At 40.4% G+C, this 23,662-nt stretch overlaps 1 protein-coding gene across 3 annotated transcripts in view; it reads right to left on the bottom strand.

The window, feature by feature from the left end:
• Positions 1 to 23,662, bottom strand: part of LOC136250722 (uncharacterized) — a 73,293-nt gene that overhangs the window by 29,606 nt on the left and 20,025 nt on the right. For all 3 annotated transcript variants that reach the window (XM_066042950.1, XM_066042951.1, XM_066042952.1), the window contains exons 9-11: positions 14,936 to 15,049; positions 11,043 to 11,183; positions 10,438 to 10,596 (exon numbers count right to left, since the gene is read on the bottom strand). In XM_066042950.1, the coding sequence (XP_065899022.1) occupies positions 10,438 to 10,596; positions 11,043 to 11,183; positions 14,936 to 15,049 (414 nt within the window). The remainder of the gene's footprint in view (positions 1 to 10,437; positions 10,597 to 11,042; positions 11,184 to 14,935; positions 15,050 to 23,662) is intronic.

Here is a 23,662-nt window from a genome sequence, read left to right as displayed (position 1 = left end):
AGTTTACTTGTGGGTGCAGGTATCAAACTCTACTCAAGAGTTGCAATTGGATTGAGAACTCTTGAGTGAGAGGTTTAGCATAGAGACATTTTTATATTCGTTCGCAGCTAGCCACTGTGCCTGCTCAGATTAACATTCTGATTCAGCAATTCATTTCATCATAGACGTTTTGTTGACAAGACAAGAGTCTATCCATACACACTTGACACTTTTAAGGGTGTGGCACTTTTAATTAATCACAAAATGATCACGTGCAGTACTAAAACTGTCAGGAATCAAACTCTGGACAGAATGACACATGCGAGGGTGAGTAAATCACTCTAGAGTACGCATAAACCACCTGAGAGTGCGAGTAGATTGATCACGAGTAATGTTAAGTTGCATCTACATGTAAGCTGTACTGTATAATACCATGATAATCATGGTGTTATATCATGATTATAAATAATAATCATGTAATTAGTAGTATTCGTAATACAGTACATGTAAACTATTCAGTAATTGTGATTAAATGTATTTTGTATTACATCCAGTAATTTGTAATTCGTTCAGTAGTTACATTGCTATACACTGCTAAGGTATTTTTAAAATTACCTCCAAAAAATGTCTTCTCAATCTTTTAATAGTTTGTCTATCGTATTTTCTTATACAAAGTCTGCAGACAAAGCCTCAGGGTTGCTCTTTGTTATCGTTCGTGTATGAAGGGAACATGCCCTCTTTCAACTTAAAAGATATGCTATTCCTGGTAACTAAAAGGCTTGCTAATATGTTGTTCTTTGGTTCCTGTAAAGCCAAACGGGAAGTTCGCTTACACCGTCTTGACCTGTATCTCAGACTAGTAAAAAGAAACAATACAACTAACTGATATGATAAAAATGCAGAAATTTCTATATAAGCACTTGCAATTAAAAAATAATAATGTAAAGCTTGTTTACTGTGATTGAAAAATGACATCAATAGACTGAGCAAGTTTGGTTTGTTACCTCAAGATAAAAGTTAATGTGGTGTTGATACTGTAATGGCCACAAGACTAAATCAACAATGACATCAGATGAATGTTGTTGTATACTTTACGAATGGCTCAGGGCACGTAGTGCCTGCATGCTATTAGGAATTACATGAGGAAGGTGAAGTTGATATATCAACATGTAATGAGCATAATTACGCACTATAACAGCAATTTGAAGAGTTCACATGACTACAAACAAATAAAATGATGTCATTCTTCCGGTATCCGGACTATATAAACTGCCATGTGTCTCTTCCAACTCGGCTCTTTGTAGACTTAAACTGTAACTCTACTGGAGATATGTATGATTCAATCTCAGTGATTACCTGTATGTAGAACAACTGGACATAGCATTAACTATAGAAAGGGAGGGGGGTGGGAAAATGTTGATATATCAACTTCACCTTCCTCATGTAATTCTTAATAGCATGCAGGCACTACGTGCCCTGAGCCATTTGTAAATTACATTTCGGAAGGCTCCGTCTCAATATCAACATGTAAGTTTGACGCTTGAGCAGATGACAAAACTGCTGTCCCAAAAGAGGATTTGTCACCTGAATCTTTAGTTGGTTGGAGGTAGAACTTTCGGAACGTTCCTGCTGATGACCAATCTGCTGCTTTCAAGATGTCCTCTGTTGTTACTCCAACGGACACAGCTGTGGAGCTTGATGCCCCTCTGACAGAGTGAGCTTTAAAGATGCTGGTATTAATACCCGCTGCAGTCAAGCATGTTTTTAATCATCTGGCTATAGTGCTGCCGGTCACTGGGTCATGCTTTCCAATCCAGGATAAGAACAACAAGGTTTTCTTATTTCCTGTTGACCAAGCCCTAAACTCCATTGTTCTAGCCTCATATGCTTGCAGTGTAACCACTGGGCAAATTGTTTGATCCTCTTGGGAATCTAGGGTAAAAGAAATCTGCCAAGGGCTTTGATGCCCTACTCTGCTTAGACAGATGCTGCGCCTTGAAGGTGACGCCTGCCTCTGAGAAAGAACGCGCCCCAATATCCAGTTTGCTTAAGTCCACTGACTTAGCTGGTCTAGTCAAGGCCATCAACATGACCGATTTAATGGTAAGCAAACAGAGTGACAATGTGTCATTCATACCCAATCCTTTCAAATATCTCAGTACCACACCAACATCCCAGAAGGCTGAATATTTTGCTACAGGTGGTCTTTCATTGAAAACGCCTTTAAGCATTCTAGTAAATAAAGGGTGTTGCCCTATTGAATAACCATCCACCTTTGAGTGCAGAGCTGAGATTGCCGACCTGTATGAGTTCAGCGATTGATAAAGATATCCTTCCTTGAACAAGTCCGCCAGGAAGTTTACCACGTCTTCTACAGGTCCTTCAGTGGGATTTCTATTCCTCTGCGAACACCAGCGAGACCATTTCAAAAACAAGGAGTCGTAGTTTGACTGCGTTTTAGGTCTCCAAGACGCGAGGAGGAGGGCTGAAGCCTCTGAAGAAATTCCTCGTGATTCGAAGGATTCCTGGATATGGGCCATGCCACTAATACCGGTACTCCTTGGTTCATTATGAATTCCTGACCAGCTGGGAGTATGACTAGATCCTCCCTTGCTGGTAGAATCCTGAGGTAGTCCTCTAGCATTCCCAGAATTATTGGGTACCATGGTTGCGATGTCCACAGAGGAGTGATTATCACCACTCTTGCCATTTGTCTCCTTATCTGACTCAGGCAACGTGCTATCAAGCACGATGGGGGGTTGGCAAATCCCCTCGTCTGAGCCCAGTCCTGGTTGAAGGTATCCGTCGCAATTGCTTCCGGATCCGGTCTCCAACTGTAGAAGCTCGGTAGTTGCTTCGTCAGTCGGGATGCAAATAGGTCTGTCTGCAGGGGGCCCATCTGCAGTTGTATTTGCTGGAAGATTTGGGGGTTTAGCATCCAGTCGCAACGATCCTGTGAGGATCGCGATTCCCGATCTGCTGTAATATTGTCCTTCCCCGGTAGGTATTCTGCCACCAGAAAGACATCTCTCTGTACGCACCAGTCCCAGATTGTCAGAGCAAGCTGACAAAGTGCCTGGGAGTGCATTCCCCCTAGTTTGTTGATATATGTCACCACTGCGACATTGTCCATTTTCATTTGAACGGTGATCCCGCTGCTGTGCTTGACAAAGCACTGTAGAGCTAGAAAGACAGCTAGCAGTTCGAGATAGTTTATGTGGTGAGAGGTCTCTTCCAGGGACCACCTTCCACCCATCAGGAGCTCGCTTTGTCGGGCTCCCCACCCCATGTTAGAGGCATCCGACTCTATTGTCATGGTCAGTACCCGAGGCTGAAGAGGAGACTGCATTTGGACCTTTCTGTCCAGAGCACACCACCATTTGAGGTTGTCCTTGGTCTCCTTGGTCAAGGTCAGGTTGGTCCTGAACTTTTGGGCAATGTTCTCTGTCCCCGTGTGATGGCTCTCCAGCGGCACAGAGTTGATTAAAAATTGTAGTGCTCTGAAATGTAGAGGAGCTTGCCATACAGCCCTTGCCGAAGCTGAGGTTTTCCCGACAAACCTCACTAGGTCTCTCACCGAGACGCTTGGTTGGTGAAGGAGGTGTTGGGCTAGTTGCTGTATTTTCCTCAGCTTCTTGGATGGGAAAATCAGCTGTAGACTGACTGTGTCTACTTGGAAACCCAAGAACTCCAGAGTCTGGTGTGGAGTCAATATTGATTTCTTTTGATTGACAACCAATCCCAGAGCCTCGAACAGCTGGCAAATCAGTGGGGTCAACTGGGCCAGCTCCTCCATTGACCCAGCTCCTCCATTGACCCATACAGAATTAGAATATCGTCCAAATATATGACTAGACGTATTCCCATGTGCTGAAGTGCTCCCACTACGGGTTTCATTATTTTGGAGAAAACCTGTGGGGCAGATGTCAACCCGAATGGGAGGCACTGAAATTGGTAAGTTCTGGGTCCCCATTGGATTTGGAGGAGTTGTTGATGCTCTGCATGAATTGATACCTGAAGGTAAGCATCCTTCAGGTCCAGTTTTATCAACCAATCCCCTGGTTGGATGAGGTCAGGGAGGGTGTGTAGTCCCTCCATTTTGAAATGCTCCTGTTTCAAAACATGTTGAGTGCCTTCAGGTTTATTACCCCCCTCCTTCTTTTCTACCAGGAAGATTTGTGATACAAAGCCTCCCTGGGAAGGTGTGGTCTCTACCACTGCACCCTTGGACTGCAGTTCTCTGATTTCTGTAGAGATCATTTCCCTCTCCTCCACAGAGCAGCTTATTGCTGGCATGGCCTCATTTGCCAGGGTGGTTGAACCAATTCTAGTTGGTATCCCTTTATGGCTTGCAAGACCCATCGGTCTTGAGTTATTTTCTCCCAGTTTGTTATGAACTGGGCTAGCCTTCCAGCCAATATGGGACTGGTGATGGTCAGGTTCATCTGACCTATCAACACCTCGAGGTGGTGCTTTTGAGCAGTCACCTGTGTTAATAAGGGGGTAGGGTTCACAATTGTATTTAAAATTGCAACATGAGGTGTTAACACATTCAAGGGTTCTAGTCAAGACTTTCCTTGTGAGGTCTTTGCTCCCAGCTCCTTCTTTGGCTTGTTGGTGGGGCCGTAGTGTTTTGTCTTGCCACCCTGGTGGCCCAAGGTGTTTCGCTGAGGGTGGCTTTTCTGAAAAACCGCCTGCTTTCCTTTGAGTCCCAGTGGGTTCACGACCTTCCTCAATGCGGCTGCCGCTTCAATCCTTGACTTAGCCTTTCCCCGAAGTCCTCTCCAAATAGTAGTGGCTGGGATCCTTTAAAATCCACATCTTTCATTAGGGTCTGCAGCTGAGAATTCAACTGTTGCATGATAGCCTTCCTCCTCAGGGATGAGTGGTGCTGGGTTGCATCCCCCAGTAGGCGAATGGCAGACTGTACCATGGGGATGGCCTCCTTAATAGTGAAGGTCTCTTCCCCGGTGCTCTCCAAGAGAGCTGCCAGTGGAGTGACGGCCTCCATATACGTTTGTTGCGTCCTGAAGGCCACCTTGTCATCCTTGATGGCGGCACCGGGAAGGGTTGCTGCCACTACAGGAGATAGGGTAGGACAGGTAGTCCACTTAGAATCAGGCTCGCCATATTTGGCGATCTGCTTCTTCCTGTTCTTGTAATCCAGGCAGGAGTCAAAAGTGGCTTCCAAGAAGGCTTCGCCTTCCTCAGAAACAGTAAACCGGGTGGCATGAGAACCATCGCTCTCTACCTCGCTGGTATCCGAGAAATCGCCATCACGATCCTCGCCATTGTCACCATTGTGACTTTCATTTCCATCTCCCTCGCTGTCACCATCGCGTCGGCGTTTCTGGGGGTAGGATCTTCCGTCATCCTTCGCCTTCAAATCACTAACGTCCTTCTTCAAGGTATTAAGCCACTCCAAATAAATTCTGTTTCCCGTCCTGGATTCAAGCATATTTACATGCGGGCGGGCGGTCCATTTCCATTATTTCATTATAAGATTGGCAGCTTTTCAAGCCATTATTTGCCTGGAAATGGCTGGCATAACCATAAAAAGCTGCATAAAAGCACGCTTAAGCTTGTTCCTTCCCTTTTAAGTTGCAAAAATAACACAAACGTGAAGTTTGTGCCGACTTGATAGCACTGCTGACACGTGAGCTGACCCTGTTTCGAGATGGTTTTTACTGAGCCTATCAGTATGCAAGAATAACCGGAAAATAATGGAAGAATACGGAACAATGGAATATTTAGAACTGACAGTAACTAGATGCGGGCGGTGGACGGGAAACAGAGAATTTATTTGGAGTGGCCTTAATTAACTGTGGAGAGCAGTTCTTTTAGTAGTTCTTCAGTAGAGTTTCCGCCACCAGAGTTTGACATTTCTCGATGAGTGCCGAGTACAAACGAATTGCTGTTACAGCAAATAAAAAGCCGAGTTGGAAGAGACACGTGGCAGTTTATATAGTCCGGATACCGGAAGAATGACATCATTTTATTTATTTGTAGTCATGTGAACACTTCAAATTGCTGTGATAGTGCGTAATTATGCTCATTACGTGTTGATATTGAGATGGAGCCTTCCAAAACGTAAATTGGTTCCACAGTACTAAGATACACTGACATCACACACACATTAATAAAAAATAAAATGCTACAGTAGGTACATTTGGCAATAATGGCAGCTACAAACAGTACTCAAAGTTTTTGTGCTGCATTTGCACTGATGTGTTTGGGAATTGTGTTTGTGGGTGGTTGGTACTTCCAGTCATCGCTGGCTGAGCTAAGAATAGAGATGGCAGTAACGCAACAAGATATTCTAAAGCAGATGACAAAGATGATGGAAGATAACACAAATCATGAGATAAAAATTGAGGTGCAAGCAGAAACAATACAACAACTCAAAGAAATAACCACGAGTCAAAACAAGCAACTAAACCAGCTTCAGTTGCAGATAGCCCAACTTCAATCCTCAGTAAGTGGATAACTATGTAGCATAGATTTGTGTATACCACACTGAGTGGAAATTGTTTGTGTTACAGAGTTAATTGAGAGCTAAAACTAAAATTAGTGCTGTTCTACTAATGGGCGTTATCCAAAACTATGCAAAGCCATACAAGTGCCATATACTATCCGTTTTATGAGCGCTATACTTTCGTTTCATTTCCACGTCACATCTGTGATATTTTAACTGGGGGTGTAGTTTGTACAGGAGCCTAGCTATGGGAGAATGGTAATTAAGTTCAGCCTATAAGAGTAGCTCTAGCGTTATGAAACACAAGTATGTTGTTTCATTGTTTAAAATATGGTGCTCTAAGATGGAAAAACCCAGGAATGATGCCTCAAAGCAGGTTTATTTCGCTGCGTGCGCTAATTAGAAACTTCCATACATTTGTTTAATGTACTGTAAATCGGCAGTCTGCCATTAGGACAGGCAATGAAAAAGCATGTAGGCTAATTGAAACAATACTGAATGCTAGATTGAACACGATTTCATGTCCCTTGTGCCGACTCTATTTAGTGCACATTATCAAAATACCCAACTTCTAATCTTTATTCCTGGGTTTTGCCATCTTAGACCACAGTATTTTTAACAGAAAAACAACATACTTATGTCTCACAAAGCTAGAGCTACTCTTATACGTTCAACTCACCATTCTCCAATAGGCTCCTGTAGAAACTACACTCCCAGCTAAAATATCAGACGCGACGCGGAAATGAAACGAAAGTATAGCATTCATAAAACAGATAGTATACAGTACTTGTATGGCTTCACATAGTTTTGGATAAGGCCCATTATGGTGGTCACTGTTCAACAGTAACATTAATTGTACACAGCATCAATGGTACTTGTATTTCATAGCTAGCTCTACAGCATTTGTACAACTAAAAGTTGTTACATGCATGCCTAATTTGTATAAATATCTTAGTATACAGCAAAGATTAATGTACAATAAGCCATTCTCTATATTTTCTATAGAATCATGATGATGAACACACCTATGAAATACTTAATAACAAAACTGTTGGACATAATATTATGAAATGATCTGATAGTTCCAATGAAAAAAAAATCAGATTCTTAAAGGAAGAGATGGTCAGGATGGTTTAACAGGTATGAAAGGAATGAATGGACCTCCTGGACCAAAAGGAGACAAAGGATCAGCCGGTTCAAAAGGAGAAAGTGCAGGTGGAGTAGTGTACGTACGATGGGGACACAAGTCTTGTCCAGATACCGGTGCAGAATTGGTGTACTCAGGTAAAGCTGGAGGATCAGAACATAATCACCAAGGAGGTGGAAGCAATCCACAGTGTCTACCACTAGATCCAACCTACCACAAGACAGTCAGTGGAACACAAAATCGAGCCTATATGTATGGAGCAGAGTATCAAGATACAAATGGATTAGTGGTAGGCTCACATGACACAGATGTTCCGTGCTCAGTTTGTTATGTTCCCACAAGAAATACCCTTTACATGATGCCAGCCAAGTACACTTGCCCACTTGGATGGAACACAGAGTATTTTGGCTACTTAATGAGTGAACATCATGGTCATCACAGGTCACAGTTCTCATGCGTTGATCACACTCTCTCACCAGTAATTGGTTCAAACCACATTCACAATGGCTTTCTCTTCTACACAGTAGGAGGAGTGTGTGGATCACTACCATGTCCTCCTTATGATTTCACCAAAGAACTCTCTTGTGCTGTATGCACGAAGCAAAGTTTGTTTTGTCACAAATAAACAAACATATGTACCTGCACACATACAAAACTTTTAGAATGTTTTTTAGGCCCTGAACACATGTCTCTCATGTTACTGTGACTGTTGTGATTAATGTGTTTTTTCAACAGCAGTTATTATTACTTACATACTGATGACAACATAAGGAGAGTACAACTGCCAAACTCTGTAATGCTATCAACCTTCCAACAGATGAGCGAAAGCAACAATCAGAGGTTTTCAAGGTAGTACCACTTCTGTCACTACAGTGTTGGAGGAAATATCTTTCATTACAAATCCTACATGCTTGAGGATTCTGGGAAGCACTTTTAATAGCTGACCTTCACTGTTGTGTGGTAAGCTAGGGTGGTTTATTGTCAGTACACATTCAAAAATTTATCTTAAAGCAGAGATCTAACAAAGTAGCAGTGGCTCAACATCCTTGCGGTGACTGTCCAGTGAGCTAAGCATATTCATAGTCTGCACACCCTATCATTACTATCTAGTAGAAAGCTGAAATAGCCAGGCACAAAGGCTGCATCAAAAAATATTGATAAGATGACTTCTACCAAATACAAACTTTGTCATATTCTCCACAAGAGAGTATAATTATTGTAATTTCTTTTACACTGTAGGTGGTTTCTTTGCCAATTCAAGCAATACTTTTTGGCAAGATGGTTACAGCTATGTAACCAGTTATGATAGAAGTCAAAATGTTTTTTATTAGCTAGGCGTCTTTTAAAATAATTTGGCTTTTCTGTTATGGTTAAGGTTGTGGATGGAAATGTGGCCCCATAATTTCCTATCTTCTCTTCTCTACTTGTCATTGATATGAGCTCTATTATAGCTATACTGTTCAAATGGTGATGGACTAACTCATTACATAATATCCATGTAGGTGTTTATTGAACAAAAGATGACATTAGCTACTTATCCTGGTAAATGTTGTGAGAGATTTCATTCCATTCATATAATTTCCTTGGGTTAGTTGGACATGGGTAGATGAAATCACTTGTGAAGTGCAAATATTCTCCCACTATTTGTAGTGTAGTTACGTAGCTAATTCCATAGACTGCAACTCAGGACAAGTGCATCAACTGACTGAATTGGTCACTTGGCTAGTACAAACACTGAACAGCCAGCATGGGATAAATACACATGTAATTACATTACAAACTGAATGCACACACCATTATGATGATCACATATACATCCATTGAATCTCAACAAATACAGCTGTGTACGATTTCGGTATATGTGGAGCTCTCTTGCAGGAGGAATTACAATTATTTGTCAAAGTATATAACTTTGGTTCAGCTATCAGGGATCTAACTGCAAACGCTATCAAGCTATAGTTGCTTAACACTAACAGTTGCAAATATAAAGGATTGTATAACTTGTTTTGATTCACCCAGTGCAATCCAGTTGCTAGTAATTAAATAGCTGTTCTAATGTATGTTGTAGTTGTGTCGTGTCTTTCCATTATGACTCGTATGACCACCCCTTATTTGATCACTTTGCACAAGGCTTCACCTTTTGTAGCATTTCTGCAGTCAACTGTTTACCTACTCTTTGTCTGCTTCACAAACATTTAGACATTTAGCGCATTCATGGAGTTTGTAGTTGCTTGTAGAAGTCAGAAGGAATCCATCCAATACTTCAAATTTAATCAGTTTCAAACTGTTTCATTTCAGATTTCAAATGTTGGATGAACATTCTTGTACCTCGCTTCTCCATTAGTTATCCATGAGTCTTATTAACAAAACATTACAAAGCGGCTTAATCATCACATACTGTAGATGCAAAGATTGCCAATAGTTTCATCTATTTAACTAAATAGTGGTTAAACAGTACAGAATCAAGTTAACTTCACTAGAGAAAAAGGGAACTAGCACGTTTATGCATGTACAAATTTAACACTGGCTAAATTATGAAACTAAGTCTACTACATATCAGCCTGATTTCCGGCTATCTGCACCTATAACACATGCACAGAATCTCCATGTGTCCCATGTTCTTCATGCAGTAGCAGTGATGAACCAATGATTGGCCAATATTATTTTCTAAGCTGACGCTATTCAAGCTCTACTATTTCCAATATGTACTATTCCCAATATGTACTATTCATCTATGTATTAATCACAAAAATCTCCTAGTTACATACATGCTAAAATTCCTCTTTCCAGTTTCTACCACCTCATTCCCATTTACTTTAAAAACAACCAAACTAACCTTTAGAATAATGTTATCGCCTCTGCATGTCCTGATGGACACATTATCATCACAAAGACATGTATAAAGGTTCCTGGAATTTTTAGTCTCAGTTGATTGTTGAAGTCTGTATCCTGGTTGACATGACTTGACCGACAAATTAAATGATTCTCTTAATGTCTAATGCATATAAACGAAACAACAATCATGCAACACATAAAAACTTTATTAGTGCCAGTGAAAAATTACAGCACAAGATGAACATTAATTACAAGTGTGAAGAAATTGTACACCTAAACTAGTACCCCAGTACATAGTAGCATGCACATTCCTTAACATAAATGGCTACATGCATACCAAGACACGTAATACACTGTTTATAATATAGAGTCACATACATTTGTATTGTCTTCAATATCACGCTCATTATTTTACCAAATGTAAATAAAGCCATCTTGAGAGACTTAACTTTATTACTTTAGTCTCTGACTATGTCTATACATTACATACACTCAGTCATAACTGTAGAATACAGCCTTCACCAAAATCATATTGACTATAGCATGCATGATTCATGTACAACAGTTGAGAGAACTGGATATCCCATTATCAGTTGTTAAACTTACACCACTGACAGAATCTGAAGTGACAGAAGTGCCAACAAATCTTTTGAAAGATGACACCTTACTAACTCCATACTGTAGAGTAAGTACATCATCAATTGGCTTGTACAGGTATGCAGATGGATTAAATTGGAAAATGTCTGCCTAAAAGTGATCACACAACATACATATGAAATTTAAATTATTATGATTATGCACCTACAGCTTAGCACAAGGGTAATAATTAACCGGCAAAGCTGATCACATACATATATATGTAACTACAACAACATTGAATAAGTTACTGTGAAAGCCTTAAATATGAAACTCATTCATGTACCAACCAACGAACATCAACAGCAACTACATAGTGCACAGCGCAATATTTTTCAGCTACAGCGTAAGTAAATATATAAGTAATCATAAGAAAACTATAACCATGATTAACAAAACCATTGCTATAATATATAATTAGTAGTAATGTAAATTCAGAACAGCCAGACACTAAAAAAATAGCATGACCATCAATAACTGGCTAGTTTGAAAAAGGTTAGGGGAGTGTATAAAGTGGTATGGATAACTGGAGTGGTGGAATAGAGGAATAGTGGAATAGAAGTTTTTAGCAAATTTGTAACAATAACATTACAAGCTGATTGACATCACTTCAACCACTAACATCACCATTAACATCAACATTTAACATCTAACCATTACATTCAACCATTAACATCACTTCAACCACTTCTTGGCTACCACTCTTCGGCACCACATCTTATTCCAACTAGACCTTTTTTAATCACCACACTCTTCTTTCTAGATACCATTTGATTAAGTAGGTGCATGCCATGCCAGCTGCAGGAAATAATTGTTTTGGGAAAATGTGCTGTCTTTGAAGATTGGCATTCATGGTGCTCTCAGGCTTGATAATGTGTCTTTCGTTATTCCCATGGATGCAAATTGTATGGCCAAATCTCATTTGGTACCATACTGTATGGCAGAGTCTAAGTTTGCCGCTGATGCTGTGCTGATGGTTTTACAGAAGTCACCTCTTCTTTCAATAGTGTAGCAAAAAGTTGGGGCTTATCAGTTAGCCTGATAAAATTCAACAGCATGGTGACAGGAAATGGGGCATTGCACCTTTTTATAGTTTACCAAAGTCCACAAGAAAATTTCAGCTAGTTTTTAAACTTCATTTTCTTGATAGGCCTGACAACAAATCATAATAATTTTACTATCTACATGCAAATTGGTAGAAAAAAGTCATGTAATATGCTCTTAATACTTCTCCAAATTTCAAGGGAACCACACAAAGGGATTGAAGTGCATGTTGCAAAAAGGAAGTATTTAGAGGTTATGAGGCTAGAAGAATTTAGCTCAATTTAGAGTGTCACACCACACAGAGAGAATTTCCTTCCATAGTAGTCCAGGCACTACCAAGTTATAGGATGCATGAAAATCGCATTTGGGTCATTCCATGTCAAATCAACAAGGAATTTAGAGTCACCTCTCAGATTTTGACGAAACTTGGTGTGTTTGTAGTACCTGTGGTGCTTATGACTCATGCAAATTTTTAGCTCCATACATTTCATAGTTTCTAATTTATGACCACAAATATTTTGAATATTTCATGAAAATTTGGTCCATCTCCAGTTACAAAATTGATTGCAACTTTGTACTATGTAAATATTTTTAAACACAATTTTCACAGATTGAAGACTGTTGACTGAGCTTTCCAGTGACCCCTAAATTATGGGATATCTACTTAATTATGGTTCAAAAGTACTTCATTGAAAACTTTAATCCTTTATATTTTGAAAAATGCTTATTGAAATTTTTCACATTCTTTTGTGAGTAATGATTGGGTCATTGTCTATGTTTGATAACATTTTTGTGGTGGGACCACAATGTGCTCAAGAGATATTATGAATTATGTTGTGGTATGCGGTGGAATTTGCAGTCTATTATTGCTGTATTGGAGTGTACAACTCCAGTAACCACTTGTAACAAGGCCATGCCAAGTTTGTCTTAGAGAGTGAAGGTGTCTAGGTACATTGCAACCTGTATTAGTGACCGCCACCATCTATAAGCTGCAGTTAATTTATACTTTAACTGGATCTTAATGTATAGCACCAAAGCATCAATCTTTTCTAGCAAATCCAAAAATGGTCCTTATTAGACAGGTTGACTATAAATGAGATCATCATGCATCCATAAAGACATTAATGTTGTACCATCTCTTCAGTTATACCTTATTTTTTAGGTAAAATCTTGCCATAATGCACTTACATACATATCCCAACTCTACACTATTCAAGTTACGTACATGGCTGCATAGGTACAACAGACCTCCTCAAAAAGGATATTTGGGTACCTTATTAATAGCCTCATGATCTTACTTTATAGCTGTACATACATTTTGGACCCAAGACAAGTCTGTGGTTTCTCAAAAATGAACACTTCATCAATGGTCCAGGGAATAGAAGAGTTACACTATATATGGTAGATGCATTATTTGTACCAAAAGTTTTTATGTTATTAACACTCGCTTGCACCTCAATGCGTGATTTATAGTACTGTAATTACTAAAATTAATGGTTTTTCAAAGTATTTTGTGTTCACGTTTTGAAGATCAGTACAGGTAAATGTTAAATATGTGGTCGACATGTTTACTTCCACGTGAGTATGTGTATGAATTTATGACTTGATCTTCAAAGTGGTCGTGAATGTACAGTAATGTAGTAATTCATTTCACACAATGAGGTACAATTAATGCATGTATATGGTAAAACCCCTCCATTGCTAGGACCATAATAAAGTGTTCATATTACAGAAGCCACAGAAGTATCTTGGTCTAAATGTATGTGTACCGCTAGAGTGGGAGTACAGAACAGGTGTCCTCGTTATCAAGGTATCCAGGTATCCCTTCTGAGGAGTTCTGTTGTATGTACCTATGCAGCCACATACGGAACTTAAATATGGCTAAGTCCACTACAGTGGGACTCAACTTAATAAAGAAGGTACTTGTGAAGAGATGGTACAACATTTACATGATGTTTATGGACACGTGGTGGTCAGATCTTTAATTTATAGTCAACCTGTCTAATAAGGACCAATTTTGGATTTGCTAGAAAGGGATGGTGCTTTGGTACTATACATTAAAGAAGATAACTTAACTGCAGCACATAGATGGCCTTTCAATACTGGTGGTCACTAATACAGGCTGCAATGTACCTAGACACCTTCATTCTCTAAGACAAACTTGGCAAAGCCTTGTTGTGAGTGGTTATTGGAGGTGTACACTCCAATACAGCAATAATAGCCTGCAAATTCCACCGCATACCACAACATAATTCATTATATCTCTTGAGCCCATTGTGGTCCCACCACAAAAATTTTATCAAACATAGACTATGACCCAATCATTATTCACTAAAGAATTTGAAAAATTTCAAGCAGCATTTCTCAAAATATAAAGGACTAAAGTTTTCAATGAAGTACTTTTGAACCATAATTAAGTAGATATCCCATAATTTAGGGATCACTGGAAAGGTCAATCAACAGTCTTCCATCAGTGAAAATTGTGTATAAAAATATTTACACAGTGCAAAGTTGCAGTCAATTTTATAACTAGAGATGGACCAAATTTTCATGAAATATTCAAAATATTTGTGGTCATAAATCAGAAACTATGGAATGTATAGAGCTAAAAATTTGCATGAGTAATAAGCACTACAGGTACTACAAACACACCAAGTTTCGTCAAAATCTGAGAGGTGACCCTAAATTCCTTGTTGATTTGACATGGAATGATCCATTTTTCAGTTTCTGCCTAACAAATGTTTGTCTGATGCACATTCATACCAAATTTCCCTTTGCAGTATGCCACACTACTATTGTATACAATAGTGTGCATGTACCTTATTTGAATTACTTTCAAGACTATCAATCTGGAATACAGCAGCAGTGAGATGATTTAGTTCATCATAAGCAGTCAGATTAATCAGTGTACTTTGTCCAGGATATGATGAAACCTACAGTGTTATCGTTACGACACCTTATAAGACCACGATAGGTACACACTATACAAAACTATATAACCATATAGCAAAAAGTTTTCATGGAGAAATATGTGTATACAGTGGAACCTCTCTTAGCAAACTCCCCAAATTAAGGATACAATAGAAAAAACCTCCATAACAAGGACAAGAAATTTGGTCCCAATAAGTATGGTTAATACATTTTTTAGCTCTGAAACAGGAGAACCTCTATATTACAGCAAAAAGTGGCCATCTATAATTGAGAGGTTCCACTGTATGACAATATTCAAAAAAAATAACCCACATATGTTATATATGTGACTGGATCTGCAAAAACCTAATATATTATAATCATACAACATCTAAATTTTATGGTATAAATAAAGCATTCAAGAGGTAAAATAAAAGGTAAAATACATTCCATAAAGTTTTTGAATGTTATGTTCTTAAAGAAAGGGTCTAATGATAAAACTTGGATACAGTATCACCTTATTCACCTGGGTTTGAAAATCTTTGTTTAAGGGATATCCAAGTTACAGGGATTTGTTTATGTCACATTGAACCAACAGTTCTTTCTTCACTGATTTTACCTTTGTATACAGTTGTAACACGTACATTGGACTATTAATTTTGTGTATTGTATTCTATTTAGTGCCATTGTTGTATAACGCATGCATAGTACAGATATAACTGGTGTGTGACCTCGTGTACAGTTTAATACAGTTTATTGAGTATTGTCAGTTGGCTGCTTGCTACACTTGGCATAGTCGGCAGGATATCGTTGATAGTAGAATATCCTTGTTAACCCCAGGCAATAATACCTTGTACCGTGGTCTGAATCGGTACCCCACAAGGCGAGTCCACGTGATTCAATATTGTAGCTGCTGTGTTCGCGTTCTTTTACAGCAACCTACGAGGAGATGTCCCGTACCAGTAAGCCACTGATAATTCCGAAAGCGTACCAAGGAGGAGACGGATGGGATGAGTGGATCACTCAATTCAAGAATGTGGCTACCGTCAATGAGTGGGGGGATGCTGCGGCAAAGTTGAATTAGATTAAAGTGTACCTTGCTGGGAGGGCGCAGAAAGCATTCCAAGGACTACCTGAGGAATCAAGAGACACGTACGATCACGTGAAGACAGCCCTAACAGAAAGATTTGAGCTTGCGAGTAAGCGTGAATTGTACAATGCAGAACTGCAAGTGCGAACGAGAAAGCCAAATGAAGGATGGGCAGACTTTGCTGAAGAGCTTCAACGGCTAACTGAGAAGGCATTTCCAGACCTCGATGGATGGAGCCAAGAACAACTGACATTGACACATTATCTGAGTAGGCTAAGCAACCCCCAGGTTGCATTTGCAGTAAAATAGCAGAAGCCCAAAAAGCTGGATGAAGCTGTGCGTGCTACGTTAGAAGTTGAATAGTGCCTGATTAAACCAGTTATGGTGGGCAACATAACCTCAGAACCAGAGGAAACCACTGTTAGTGCTGTCAGCTATAGTTCAGGAAATCAAGCTACTGCTAATATTTCCCAATCTATGGAGCAATCCCTAGTGCAGGTAATGGACAAATTAGCCATACGAATATCACAGCTAGAGGAGAGTATGACCCGCAAGAAGTTCAATGAACCAAAAGCTACCTCCAGACCATCCTACTGTCAACAAGCAGGAGACCATGAGTCCACCAGTGTCGTGATCTGTTTTCGCTGTGGAAAGGAAGGGCACTATGCTAGAGGGTGTGCTCTCCGCCACCCATCAAGGCCTCAGGGAAACGAGCAACCCCCCTTGCCATAGGCCAGGCAGGGGAGGGTGACATAAACATGGCCAATAACATCATTGATTTATTTGCTGTTAACCCACATGCCGCTTTTTACATTAATGGTACTATTAACTCTTATCCCGTGCAATTCATGATAGATACAGGAGCAGCTGTCTCACTCATAGACACTAACACTTGGAGTAGAGTTAAGGGCCAATCAATGCTGAAACCAATCCAGGACTGGTGGGTGTTAACGGTGTTCCACTGAGAGTCAAGGGCACAGCCACACCACAGTTAGAAATAAGTGGTGACCAGTATTCTATTGAAGTGATCATTGCTGACCTAAGGATGGAGGCTATCCTGGGAATTGACTTCTTGGAAGCTAACCAATGTGCCATTGATCTGCCCCGGGGACTAATATCATTGAATGGAAATGGCAAACCCATCACACTAACCAGAGCAGGAGCCAAAACGGACCCAGTAGACAATGTGAGTGTAGTGTTACCTAATAATGTGTGTATTCCAGGTTCTAGTGAGATGGTAGTTAGTGCAGTACTGCAGGGACCAATTGGCCGTGGCACCCTGACGGTGGAACGACTTGTGCTTCCTCATAAGCCATTCATTTTGGTTGTAACTTCAATCGTGGATTCCCAGAGAAGTGCAGACAGCCCAGTAGTGCCCATCTGAATGTTGAATCTATCCCCAGACTCTATCACCATTCACAAGGATACTAGAATAGCTACATCATACTCCGTGGAAGAAGACTCAGTACTAGTCACTGGAGTTGGTGATAGTGATGCCATACCTGTAACACATTTGTCAGACAGCAAGAGACAACTTTTGTGGCAAGCAGTGGAATCTGCAGGAGAAGAGCTAACTCAACAGGAACAAGAACAGTTGTATGCAGTGTTATCTCAATACAGTGATGTGTTTGCAGACAACTCAGGGGACCTTGGTAAGACAGATGAGATACAGCACACTATAGACACAAGGGATGCACCACCAGTTAGGCAAGCAGCTCGTCGCATTCCAGTCACTCAACAAGAAGAGGTGAGAAAACTGTTACGGGAGATGCAAGAGAAGAAGGTCATCCAGCCTTCAAGAAGTCCGTGGGCTGCACCAGTTGTTCTTGTGAAAAAGGATGGTTCCACACGTTTCTGTGTGGACTATTGGAAATTGAATGCTGTCACACACAAGGACGCCTACCCTCTCCCGAGAATTGATGAAACTCTTCAGTCTCTTGTGGGTTCCAAATGGTTCAGTACCATTGATTTGCTGAGTGGATATTGGCAAGTGGACATTGCAGAGAAGGATAAGGAGAAGACTGCATTCATCACACAAGAAGGTCTGTTTGAGTTTAATGTTATGCCTTTTGGCCTCTGCAATGCCCTGCAACGTTCCAGAGGTTAATGAATCTCATACTATCTGGTATGCTGTGGAGTGAATGCCTGGTTTATTTAGACGACATAATCATTTTTGGCCGCATGTTCAAAGAACATCTGGGACATTTAGCGTCAGTGTTAGGACGTCTGCATGAGGATGGTCTAAAGCCAAACTTGCGAAGTGTACTTTTCTCAAAAAAAAAAGGTATTATACTTAGGACATGTCATCTTATCTGAGGGTATTGCTACAGATCCTAGTAAAACACAACGCATCATAGACTGGCCAACTCCGTGTAGTGTCAAAGAGGTGCAACAATTCTTAGGCCTTGCAAGCTACTACAGGAGATTTATTCAAAGATTTGCAGAAATGCCCAGCCACTACATCGTCTGACAGAAAGAGGAAGAGATTTCAAGCGGACTACAGAATGTGATAATGCTTTTGCTAAGTTAAAACTTTATTTACACTCCAGCTCCATTCTGGCATATCCAGATTTTACTTTACTCTTCATTCTCGACACAGATGCCTGTCAATGTGGTATTGGTGCTGTATTGTCTCAACCACACGAGGATGGCACTGAGAAAGTGATAGCTTTTGCTAGCCGAGTTATGTCCAAAGCAGAGCGGAAATATTAAGTCACTAGAAAAGAGTTGCTTGCAGCAGTTACGTATATACATCATTTCCGACCATTTCTGTTAGGACAATGGTTTGTACTTCGCACTGACCATGGCAGTCTGCAATGGTTGCACACAATAAGAGAACCAGAGGGCCAACTAGCTAGATGGGTAGAACGCCTACAAGAGTATGATTTTGAGATCCAACATTGCAAGGGACACTATCACCAAAATGCGGATGCACTTTCCCAACATCCTACCCATTTTTCAGACCATCCACAAACAAAAGATATTTATCCTACTGCTACCACCGAGCTGTTCCCCAAGTGCTCAGCTACCTTATGTTCTGTGACTATGCAACAGTCTGATGGACTTACTGAGAGAACTACATCAGATTTACAACAACTGCAGCAAGCTGATGAGGTAGTTGGTCCTATCTTAAAAGCTTTTACTGAAAACAAAAGACTATCTTCCAACGTGACTCAAGGAAAGGACAGAAAGTTTCATCTACTTCTCCAACAGTGGAATCAACTTTACATCCAGCAGGGACTATTGTTTCGTCACTATGAAGATTGCCATGGGGAAGAGAAGTGGGCACAGCTGGTTGTTCCACTTGTATTGCAGAAGGAGATCCTACATGATTTACATAGTGGGGCTGTTGGTGGTCATCTGGGGGAAGACAAAACCATAAACAAGTAGTTACAAGAGAGATTTTACTGGCCTGGTCATACTGAAGATGTCCACAAGTGGTGCCAACAATGCTCTGATTGTGTGATGAGGAAAACCCCAGCACCTAAACAAAGAGCACAGCTCATAAATGTTCATCCTGGCTATCCCCTCCAGATGGTAGCGATGGACCTTCTAGGACCCTTACCAGAGAGCTCCCAGAAGAATTCCTATGTCCTTGTGGTCTCCGACTATTTCATCGGTTGGACAGAAGCATACGCTTTACCCAATCAGGAAGCAGGTACAGTTGCAAAAAAGCTGGTGGATGAGGTTTTCTTTAGGTTTTCTCTGCCGAAGCAACTCCATTCGGACCAGGGAAGACAATTTGAATCAAGGGTCATTAAAGAACTTGCTATCCTTTTGCAGATACGGAAGACCAGGACGACCCCTTATCATCCACAATCAGATGGTCTTGTGGAGCGGTTTAACCGCACTCTCTTATCAATGTTGTCCACTGCAGTAGCAGATCATCCATGGGATTGGGAAGACCACTTACGTCCACTTTGTTATGCTTACAACTCTAGTGTACAGGCAAGCACCCCTTTCTTCTTGATGTTTGGACGTCAAGCTGGGCTTCCGGTGGACTTAGCGTTTCAGCTCCCCAACAAGCAGCCTGTACTACATAATGATTATATTGCTAAACTTCAGCAAACGCTACAAGAATCTTACAAAGTTGTGCGAGATAATCTAAGCAACAACCTGCATTGACAGAAAGAGATCTATGATAAGAAATCTAATGGGTGTCCTTATCACAAAGGGGATTCAGTTTTGCTATTCAATCCAGTTGTCCCACCAGGAAAATCGAAGAAATTTCATAGACCATGGACTGGGCCATACACTATAGTTAAGCAGCTCTCTGATTCAACTAACATACTAAACACTGTTCTAAGAGATGTATTGTACATTTTGACCGTCTGAAGCCATGTAATAGAGTTAACCCACTGCAATGTAAAGACGGCATCGAACAAACTACTCAGTCTCCTCGTCCACCTCAATTTCAAGCTCCAACTTTGCAGATTGTGAGTGATGGTGACAGCGACAATGAAGGTAGTGACAGTCTACCTATGGCTTCTGGAGAAACACGGAGGTACCCAGCACGCTCACACCCTGTCTTGTTGACTTTGTTCACCACTGAACTCGAGACAAGTTCTTCTAAAGGAGGGAATAGTGTAACACATTGGACTATTAATTTTGTGTATTGTATTCTATTTAGTGCCATTGTTGTATAACGCATGCGTAGTACAGATATGACTGGTGTGTGACCTCATGTACAGTTTAATACAGTTTATTGAGTATTGTCAGTTGGCCGCTTGCTACACAGTGAAGAAAAGTGATACAAGAAAAATTTATCTAGCAGTGGGATTCACCTATTCATGATAAACATGATAGTGCAATTTTCAACTCTTGAATTTGTACATATGTTAAACCTTATTACCGCAAACGACAAAAGTTTGGCGAGACTTAAGTTTGGAGATTCGGCATGTGAAGCAGGCGGGCAGACAAAAGTTTGGCAAATTTCCTCGATTTGCCAAATTCGCCAAACTTTAGTCACTCCAATTTTTCGTCATTTATGGTAACAATAGTAAGCACCTGCAATTTATTTTCCCTATACTTGCTGTACAAATTGATCTTTCTGTTGTTGCTACTTTATAGGGCTGTAACTCCAAAAGTTATTAACATATGAGCATACACTAGATTATAAATATTTAATATTCCAAAAATCCATTATTGCATCGGATCTGATCACATATGAATGATGTATTCACCTTTTAAGGTTTTGTATGACAACAATACAAATTATATAAGCATATTTATGGTGAAAATGATAATATCTTTAAAATGCTACAGTCATCAGTTCACATGTTAGTGAATATCCCAAGTTTCTTATTAAACAAACTGATGATAGATAAAAACTAGAGTATACACCATACACAACTGTCCAAAAAGTACACAGAAACTGACATTTTTACACAGGTTAATGCAAGGTCCCCTACCCACCCCCTGTAGGAGGTCTAAGTGTCAACCCAGCCTGCTTGCTCGTATGCCACCCAACTGCCTACAAGCACTTAATGCAAGCGAGCCAGGCTCCTTGTGCCCTTTCTTGGGAGGGCATTATATATATATATATGTACCACTCTGTGTGGGCAGTTCAAAGGCACCGCCAGTGCCATAATTTGTATATTGCACTGCTGCAGACCGCAGCGAGTGCATTATAACTTATAACGCACTGGTTGCGGTTTTGTAGACCACAACGAGTGCATTATAAGTTATAATGCACCGACCGCAGTGCAATATACAGATATTGCACTGGCTGCGGTTTTGTGCAGCATAGCACAAGTGCCAGTGGCAAAGACCACTACGACACCTCACCTAATAGGTGGAAAGACACTACACAGATCACTCGAATTCTTTTATAGCCTGACATGTAAAGGTCGATTGTGGGCCATAACGTCACCAATACATATAATGTTTACAAGCAGCCAATGGCGATCGAAAAAATCAACGCGGGTGGCCACAACTCTAGTCTACATATATATAAACGTACTTATACACCTTACTAGTCTGGTGCCATCTTAGCCCAGATTAAACTGTAGTCCACTTCGACAATGACTCAACAAAACAAATATATTCTAAATAATACTAACCTTTACGTTTGATTGTGGTAACCAGTTTTGTCATGCCACCAGATTCGAGTTTAGCCAGTGTGAATAGTAAGAATTAGACTAGTATCGTTTAGTAGTTAGGTTTTGTTTACTTAAACCGTCTATTTAGCTGATTTTTTCGCTCGAGAGAATCACTATGGCGATTAGTCTGGTGCTTAGTCTATATGGCACGCTGGCATGCTGAGCACTACACGATAGAGTGGAACAGCGAATGCAGGTTAGTGATATAATTATCCCATAACGTACTAGCTTTCAATATCTCAGGTGGCTGCAGTACTGCAGGGGGAACGTCATCGCAACGTCAGGCTTGGTTACCCACAATCGATGTTAGAAACCTGGCCTTTATAAGTGTTACAGCTGTCTTGTGAGACTCTCCCCACCTATTAGGTGAATGGTACATAAAAGTTATACAACGTACACTCGTGCTCTGCCTGTATAAACGCACTTGCCTTCGGGCCTGACGGCCCTCAGGCTCGTGCGTTTATATCAGGCAGAGCACTCGTGGCCGTTGTATAACTATATAATATACACATATATATATATATATATATATTTGCACACTTTTGACTTTAACTTAGACTACAACAAGTTTGATACTAAAATTTGATCGGCTGAAAACGTGGTCTCTAAATCTTGTAGTGCCACGGTCATGTCCAATAGAGACCATGCTCTGAGGCAATATGAAACATATAGCAATTATGTGCCTGTAATATTAGCAATGCAAGGGTATTTAACAGCTGTACTGAATTAGAGGGAGGTGTAATGGGCTTGTTTGTACTAACCAACACGACATTCTTGTTTACAAGCAGCTGCCAAGGCACAACAACTAGTTGTAGTCCAATAAGTTGTACTTCTAAACACATATCAAAACTAATGTGCATAATTTTGTAAAATGAAGGCTTTCAAGTGTTTATGCATACCTACCCATAAATTTACATTACGTAATTCTCTACCCAGGCATTTGCTCGCCTGACTGTCTGAAGTACTATTTGACTTAGCTTGGTACGCTCTTAGGTACATTAGAATCACAGCGAAACTACCTAGAAACCAACTGTGACACATCTGTGAAGGATATACAACGATAAAACAAAGGGAACAACCGACTAAGCAAGATGCATTTCTGTGCTGAAATGAAGCATTGAAACTTGCTGAACTTGTGTGAAGTGTTATGGCATGTGCCGAGTGCAACAATTGAGAAGAAAAGGCAACAGCTAGTATACTATCGTCCGGTGAAACGCTGAATTCATCATGATTGACAATTTTCTAAGCTGCTATGCTGTAGTTATATTATTTCGTATATTTAAACACTGTATCACTGCTGTTGCATGCAGTACCCTTGTTTCTATACATGCTTTGTTCTCTTGATCGCTTCATACGTGGCCAGTGCAACGTTTACTAACAATATGGCAGACTGTGGCTACAACCTTAGGAAGCGTGTTGTTAGCGATTACCGTCAGCTAACAAGC

Source organism: Dysidea avara, chromosome 3 (genome assembly GCF_963678975.1).
Source record: "Dysidea avara chromosome 3, odDysAvar1.4, whole genome shotgun sequence".
In the NCBI taxonomy this organism is placed as follows: Eukaryota; Metazoa; Porifera; class Demospongiae; order Dictyoceratida; family Dysideidae; genus Dysidea; species Dysidea avara.
Note: the sequence above shows the minus strand (reverse complement) of the source record. Positions and strands in the feature narration are given on the sequence as shown.